At 35.0% G+C, this 8796-nt stretch overlaps 1 protein-coding gene and 1 pseudogene across 1 annotated transcript; both read left to right on the top strand.

Annotated features, from left to right (window-relative positions):
- Positions 279-2926, top strand: LOC107605103 (shewanella-like protein phosphatase 2). The gene is made up of 2 exons (XM_016306853.2): positions 279-1631; positions 2634-2926. The coding sequence occupies exon 1, from the start codon at positions 301-303 to the stop codon at positions 1429-1431; it is 1131 nt and encodes a 376-aa protein (XP_016162339.1). The 5' UTR covers positions 279-300; the 3' UTR covers positions 1432-1631; positions 2634-2926.
- Positions 5863-8737, top strand: LOC107605102 (annotated as a pseudogene).

The following is an 8796-nucleotide window of genomic DNA, read 5'->3' as shown; positions in this document are numbered from 1 at the left end:
GTATCTCTTTATAATTAAAATTTTATAACATACTTTCAATAATAATATACTCAATATAACACATATATTATAATTTATTTAAAGATATATATTCTTTCTTAACTTTGTATATGCTATTTTATAGACATCCTATAACATTAACATAGTTGCCACATTAGAATTGAAACAATAGTTGTCGAATCGAATTTGAATTAATAGTTTGGTGATGGGCTACTCATACCAACCTTTGACATTCAAAATATAATAAATTAATAATACTATAACACATAAGGAAATCCTGTTTTTCATTACTGAATCAAAATGGGAGGGGAAGAAGAGGCCGAGACCCAAACCTCCATCTGCAAAGACGCGCTACAAAACCCTAACCCTTCAATTTCCCGCTCCCTACCGCCATTACCCACCCGGCTGCCCTCTCCGAGCCGCCTGATCGCCGTCGGCGATCTCCATGGCGACCTCGACAAGACGAAGCAGGCACTACGCCTGGCAGGCCTTATCGACGCCTCTGACCGCTACGTAGGGGGCTCCGCCACCGTCGTCCAGGTCGGCGATGTCCTTGACCGCGGCGGCGACGAGCTCAAGATCCTCTACTTCCTCGAGAAGCTGAAACGCGAGGCGGCCCGCAGCGGCGGCAAGATCATCACCATGAACGGCAACCACGAGATCATGAACGTTGAGGGTGATTTCCGCTTTGTAACGAAAACAGCTCTAGATGAATTTAGGGTTTGGGAGCAGTGGTTCAGTGTTGGTAACAAAATGAAGGGCCTCTGCCAAGGTTTAGAAACCCCCACAGACCCATTCAAAGGGGTTCCTATGTCATTTCACGGTGTGAGAAGAGAGTTCTTCGACGGGTTTCGAGCCCGGGCTGCGGCCCTGCGGCCTAACGGCCCAATTTCGAGTAGGTTTCTGTCGCAGAATGTAACTGTCTTGGTTGTTGGGGATTCCGTTTTTGTTCACGGAGGGTTGTTGCCGCAGCATGTTGATTACGGTTTGGAGAGGATCAATGAGGAAGTTAGGGATTGGATTAATGGCTCCTCGGGGAAGTTTTCGCCGCAGTATTGCAGGGGGAGGAATGCTGTCGTTTGGTTGAGGAAATTCTCAAATGAGGTTGCTCAGAATTGCGATTGTGCGACTCTTGAGCATGTTCTGAAGACGGTCCCTGGTGCGAAGAGGATGATCATGGGACACACAATTCAGACGGCTGGTATTAATGGTGCCTGCGAGAACAGAGCTATTCGGATCGATGTGGGCATGTCGAGGGGGTGTGGTGGTGGTTTGCCTGAGGTTTTGGAGATAAGTAAGAATTCTGGGTTGCGGATATTGACTTCGAATCCATTGTACCAGAATATGGGCAATGCTGGGTTAAATGTGGGTAAGGAAGAATTGTTGATTCCTGCACATGGTGGACTTAGGGAGGTAGAAGTTAAAGCTTGAAGTTAAGGAGGTTTAGCTTTTAGTGTTATTGGTTAAACTTTCATGAGCTATTGTTGGTTTTTGTTTCAATTGGCAACGAATGAATTGGGGGATTGTACAGTATAGGATGTTATCCACAATTTTTCTCTTTGGTCCACCATGAAGAAGACTTTGTGAGGATGCTGAATTCATTGAATGTCTTAAGACCTTTACCTTGACTGGTAAACAAAATCATTCTTGTATTAAAATAAATGTTGCTTGTAAAGTTTATCATTGGTATGTGAAGTATGAAAAAACATTGAATAATGCATTGATTTATCAAGAGCCATTGCTAGGAAGGTACCTCTTTCAGTGTCTTTTTATTTTGGTGAAGAGGGCTTGGAGCTATTTCCATTATATTTGGTTCATTGTTGATATCCTCATTGATCTGGTGGATGCTTAGGTTTCCTCACTATTTATTTCACAATGAACTTATTCTTTCTGAAATGAATGGATGACTTCTTTGGACACAAGATATATGCGTTAAACATCTTGGCCATTATTCTACGCTTAGTCTGCTATATGACCTTTTTTTAGGCTAAATCATTTGGTTGAATGTAATCGTTGATTGCATTAACTTATGGCTTTTTATAACCCATGATGTGCCCAAAATAAAGGGATTGTCTAACAAATGCCTTTTAAAGGTTACTAATGATGGTAAATTTTAAAAGTTTTTTAACTCAATAGGTGCATTGAAAAATGTGAACTTCTTATGTTTTCTAAAATAATTAAGCACATGAGCGAACTAGTTAAGGGCACTAATAGGCCAAATTCATAAAGAGAAACTTTATTGTTTATCATGTGCAGAGAATTTTATTGAGAACTTGGGGAGTTTTCAGCAAGTTCCATTGGGATATGGGAATTGTCATGCTTCCATTAAGTTATATTAAGCAACAAAAATAAAAGCCTATTTCCTTTTAGCTGCAATTCATAATTAGGTAAAAAAGGAGTGTACATTTGTTGTTAAAAGTCCCATTGGTGATGAAGTGTATGTTCCCTTATTCTTCTCTTAGGACCAGTTCATTGATTTGATTCTGAATTTGGCATCGCTCTCTGTTGTTTATTGTTCACATTGAGCATTCGTTCATCTTTTTGCATATCTTGATAATTCTCTTTACATCCTTCCTCCTTCCCCCTTTGTTCCTTTGAAAGGTTTAGTTCATGCCTGAGCTGTGTTCTTTCAGGTACATATGATGTGGGGGACAAATCTAGGGTTCCTTGCATGGTTGGAAAGCGAGAGGAGCATCAGTCATACTGTACTAACACTTGTTCTGCCTGGTCCACATACCAGATATATATCCTCTCGCTATTCTTTTTCTTTCATTTGTTTATTTATTTGAGTGGGAAAACGGTTTGGAAAGAGGGAGGAAATGATGAGAAGGTGGGATTGAACCTCTTCCTCACATCTTAAAATATACCTGTCACTAATTTGTGACAGTAATGCAAAATAGAATGTTTGAAGTCCTTTGCATTGTAATATTGGGGAGTGTCTTAGAACAAGGCAGCTGAGTTTGCTGTCTTCTGCATGGCGATCATGGTTGCAACACCCAGCTACTTAGCAACAACACTGACAAGAATTTGTTTTTTTGAGTTTAGCTAACATATAGTTTTAATAAACACATAATAATGGAAGCTTTATATTTTATATATTTTCTATTAAAATTTTCTCAGTTAATACTCTGAATACGTGTTCTTAGAAAAAAAAAAAATGATCTAGGTAACAAACACAATTCAGAAGAACAAAGCAAGCTAAAATATGCATAACTGCAAGACTGTAGTGAAATACAATAGTTAACAATAACAGAATGTACATCTAAAAGACCTTTCTATAATAAAAAGATGCCAGATATGAATTAAACTAAATTAGATCTATAACTAATTGGAAAGTTTTCAAGTATATTGGTATACCGGTGTATATTTTATAATTAGAATCAATGGTTAAAAATCACTGAAATACTAGTGTACCGAGATACTTGAAAGTTTTCTTAACATTTAAATATTTCATAACACTTCTCCTTAGATATTCATCAAGAAGGTATTTTATTAAAATCTTACTAAAAGACTGGAAAAAACTGTGACGAAGAAAAAATAGTACATTTCTTTTGACAAGGGCTATTTTGTTAAAATTCTTGTAAAAAAAATCCTGTGGACAAAAACTTTAATAAGAAAAAGAGTACAATTTCTTTCTCTTTTATCAACATCGAGGTCTTGAAATCTAGAAAAAACTACCAAAAGTACCCATGAAGTTTACGAACGCTGACAAAAGTATCCATAAACTAAGAAAATTAACGATGTACCCATGAAAGATGGATTTCGTATGACAAAAGTATCCAAACCCTAATTTTTTTTTTTGTTGATTTTTTAATAAAATTTCCAAACTATCTCCACTCTCAACCTCAACTCACTTTTTCAACTTTCATAATCCAACCTGTACCTTTAAAACCTTTGTTATGGTCTAATGGAGTCCAAAACTACTCCTATAATAGACCAGGCCAAAATCAATGATAGTGGTGGTGGTAGAGGACTTCGACTGATTCCTGACAAATAAATTTAGTATGGTGAGCTCTTTCCCATTTTTTTCGCCAATCCTTTCACACAAAGAAAGCCCTCAAATTAAGAAAAAAAGGAGAAAACAACTGAAACGATAAAAACTGTTCCTTTATGATTCTTTCTCTGATTCTTCATCGGTATTAATTGATTCTTTTGTTAATCTCGGCGCTGCAATCCTCTGTTGCGTTACTATCCAAAATGTCCATCATAAAAGGTTCATTTCGTCTGTTGTAGGAGTAGTTTTGGACTCCATGGCAAGGGTTTTAAAGGTGCATATTGAGTTATGAAAAGTTGAAAAAGTGAATTGAAGTTGAGGGTGGGGATAGTTTGGTAATTTTATTAAAAAATCAATAAAAAATTAAAATTTTGATACTTTTGTCATACAAAACTCATCTTCCATGGGTACATCGTTAATTTCCTTAGTTTATGGATACTTTTGTCAGCATTCGTAAACTTCATGGATACTTTTGGTAGTTTTTCCTGAAATCTATATATTTTCGATCTTGTGCAGCAGCCTTTCAAAAGAGATGAGTCTACAAGACTATTGTTTGACATGTTTCGGATATTAGTTGCCAATCATAGCTTCTAGGGGTGCACATGGGTCGGGTGAAGCCGGGTTTGATGTGACCCAGACCCGACCCGAAATATACACCGGGTCTATTTATTAGACCCGAACCCGACCATAGACCCGATGAAACCAATACACTTTCGGGCCACAATTATACCGGGTGAAAACCGGGCCGTTAACATTACATTACGTTGATACCTTCTTGTAAACTAGCATGTAAAAATATCCAAATTTCCAAGACTCAAACCATTATTTAACATGGTAAAATTCACTTAGAAAAACATAATAAAAACCAACCCTTCTTTAAAATTAAAGCATAACCACAATCAATACTAAAGCAAAACCACAATCAATACTAATATTGTCTAATAATACCAAATATTTAAATCAATACAAATAACACAATATTATGCATTAGTCTAAATTCTTATGCATTCTAAACATAAAACATTAACTTATAGTCTTATAATGACTAATAAAACAAAATATTAAGGTTTACAATACTTAAATTTCACATAAGAATAGTCATGATCCATCACTAATAACACAAAATATTAATTGTGTATGATGACCGGGCCACCGGGCCGACTTTGGATGACCGAGCTATGGCCCGGACCCGACCCGAAATAATGACCGGGTCTATTTTTGAGACCCTTACCCGGCCCTAAACCCGATGAAATCACACCAAATTAGCCCCTAAAGTGTTCGGGACCGGACCGGGCCTTCGGGCCGGGCCGGTCTGTGCACCCCTAATAGCTTCTAAAGAGTAAAGAGTTGCTCTCTGGTGGAGCTGTGCATAATGTAATTGTTATCATATAAAGTTGTGTGTGTTTCTTCAATATAAGATAATCAATAGGATGCTTCAACATGTTGATTAACTGCCTTTTTTATAGGACTATCCATGAATTGTTTTGTGAAGTTAGTTGTCATAGACTCATAGTCAACTTTGTAGACTTCCACTATATAGTAATATCTCCATGTATAGCTAACTTGTTTGAGATATGTATTTACGTGGATTTGTCAAGTAGTAAATGTAATGTCTCTGTGGTTGGAGCCAAAGTATACCGCACTAATACACTTTTATAGCAAATTAAACACACTTTTTATTTTTAACCTGTCCTTTTTTAAATAAAATCAAACTCGATATTAATTTTTTAACCAACTTTTAGTTAAGGAGTCTATTTTTACTCTTATTTCTTCAAAAAAGAATGGACTAAATATTGATTAATTGATTTTTCTTGTTTCTTTTTAATTAGTATCTGCAATATTTTGTTTACGAAAGCGATGTCTATATCATATATTCATATTCTTTCAAGTAATGTGTATAGGTTTTGTATGTATCCCTGGAACAAAATATCTAGTCTTGCTTATCTACTCTCAACTCTCAAGTCTCAACTAAATATCTTCTGAAAACCGTTGTGAGCAAAGTCACCGGTACAAGGACTATTGAAGAACACAAGGAATATGTCACTTCTAATCTCCAGCTGCTATTTGTTATCATGGTCAAAGCCTGCTCAAATTCATGGTTATCTGAATTTCAGCAAACATTCAAAATTGTTAAGGTATCGTTTCATTAATGAATATATAAAATTGTCAAATTTTTTCTTAAATTTTAAACTGAAAAAGTCTAGGGGACTAGCAATTTTTGTGTTTTGTGGCCAGCACTTAACCATCAAAAGAAGAGTGAGTGATCTCTCACCATTGGATGTAATCTCACACCATTAAAAGCACTATTGATAGCCAATTGATGGTTACAAAACACAAAAGTTGCTGCCCCCTAGCACTCCTCTTTTAAACTGGTTTCCATGTGAGTCTCTCACTTGTTTATATAACTTAGCTCTGATAGTAGTTTTACATACCTTACCCTGTTGAAAATGAAGGCAAGAATGCACTACAGTGAGATGCTGTAGTAGTAGATCATGGCAAACACCAAGAGCTCAACACAATTATTACGAATTGCTTGGAGTTTCTGCTGATTCAAATGCCCAAGAAATCAGAGAAGCTTACCGAAAGCTGCAGAAGCAGCATCATCCAGACATTGTTGGCCAAAAGGTAACTCTATGTATGGATATGAGTAGGGTAAGATAGGGTTTAAATTTTACTCTAACTTCACTTGTAGATTTAAACTTCTCAATTTGAATTCTACTCTCACCTCAAATCTCTCATCCGGACCTCGACTTGACCCGTAAAAATATATTTATTTTTCACTCGATCACAATATTAAGTCCTTTCAGATTTTATATATTATATTATTTATGTATGCCTAGTAAATTAAATTACTAATTTAGTGACACTAAATATTTATGCAAAAGATAGAAATTTGTATTAAAATTTGTACCGGCTCATCATAAGTATATATTTTATAAAAATTCACATTATATACTAAGGATGTGGGTTGGGTAATTAGGATTGATTCAGTACCCAAATTCAACTCTGTCTGCTGCAGATCAGGTTGTTAACTCATTTTGTCTGGATTAAATATCCATAAATTCGAGTCGTGCTGTTATTTCTAATATTGGTTGTCTGTGTATTTGTTTTTTTTTTTTTATATTCTTTATATTTATCTATATTTTTTTGGGAAATAAATCTTTTTTGGTAGAAAATAGGATATTTAGTCTTTTATACTTTCATTACGTGGAGATTGAATAAGAATAACTAGGTATTATGCTTTTTCTTTTTATTCCGTTATTTTTAGGGTCACAAGTATACTCTATTGTTGAATGAGGCTTATGAGGTGCTGATGAAAGATGATCTAAGGAGAAAATATGACGAATCAATAAATCAAATGAGGATAAGACTTGGGGAAAATAACAGCACGTGGAAAGGACCCTTACGACCACAAGCTTTATTTGTTGATGAAAATGCATGCATAGGTATACTCTTCATTAATTAATTAATATATAATCAAAAGGATATATGATTCATATGTGTGCCTATAAGAACCGAAGTGAACACTAATCCAATTCATATCAGGATGCAGGGAATGTGTCTATCATGCAAGCAACACATTTATCATGGATGAAGCTCATGGATGTGCACGAGTCAAAGTTCAATATGGAGACACGGACCAAAATATTGAGGTACACTAAAAAATATTTAAAAGTTTATATTCTATATGATACAAACAATAATAACAATGCCAATATGAAAGCCCAAGAAGATAAAAACGATGGGTCGAATAAACCCATTAAGAAGAGTAATCCAATTAGAGAAAATGTGAAAAAAAATTATGAGGTGTGAAAATGGAATCAGACCAGTTCGACCGAAAAACTAGTAAACTGGATCCTATACCAATCCGATGATTGGACTGCACAAGGTATAAAACCGACAGATGGATTCAAACCCCCTCCCTCAAGGATATGAATGGTGGCCTCAACCACCAAGCTAATTTGTTTGTTACTAGTATATATGCAAATTAAAATACATATTGATATCTTTCGACAAATAATTTATTTCTATTTAATTTATTTTAATTTTAATTTTATAATTTTTTTAATATTTTATTTTCATGGTTTATTAATACTCTCTCACCTCTCATTATTAATGTTGATAATTGTCGATATTGTGATTATTGTAAAATTTTTAGTACAGATCACTGTTATTATATATTACATTTGGGTCATATATAATATATATACAAGTTACGTAGGTAGAGTCTATTGTAAAGAAAAGAGAGTAATAATCATGATCCTTCTAAATTTTAGTTTTTCTTCATAAATTATATAGAAATTTTAATTTAGTCTTATTAAAATATTTAGTTTAATCTCTTCTGTGTTATAAAAATACAAAATTAACTTTTGTTTTTCTCTAAAATTTAGTCCAGCTCCCTCTTGATGAATTATATATGCTTCTAAATAATACATGAAAATCTTAGGTGTCTATTGAGTCATGCCCAGTGAACTGCATATATCGGGTGAAGACAGAGGAATTGGCGGTGCTTGAGTTTCTGATCCAGCCACAGCCAAAGGCAGGGTATGGAGTATATGGAGGTGGGTGGGAGAGACCTGCAAATATCTTTAATGCCGCTAGTCTTTCAAAAAACAGCTCAAGCGACAAGCAACGTAACAACAACCAGAAAAAATCAAAACACTGGTTAAAAAATGAGACTAAATTCTAAAAACTAAAACATTATATAAAATCCATACAAACGAAGTTATTATCTAAAGTTTTGTAAATTATCAATAGATTATACATGTGATGTTTTGTAAATTAAGCGACATTCATAGTTG

Source organism: Arachis ipaensis, chromosome B06, assembly GCF_000816755.2.
Source record: "Arachis ipaensis cultivar K30076 chromosome B06, Araip1.1, whole genome shotgun sequence".
In the NCBI taxonomy this organism is placed as follows: Eukaryota; Viridiplantae; Streptophyta; class Magnoliopsida; order Fabales; family Fabaceae; genus Arachis; species Arachis ipaensis.
Note: the sequence above shows the minus strand (reverse complement) of the source record. Positions and strands in the feature narration are given on the sequence as shown.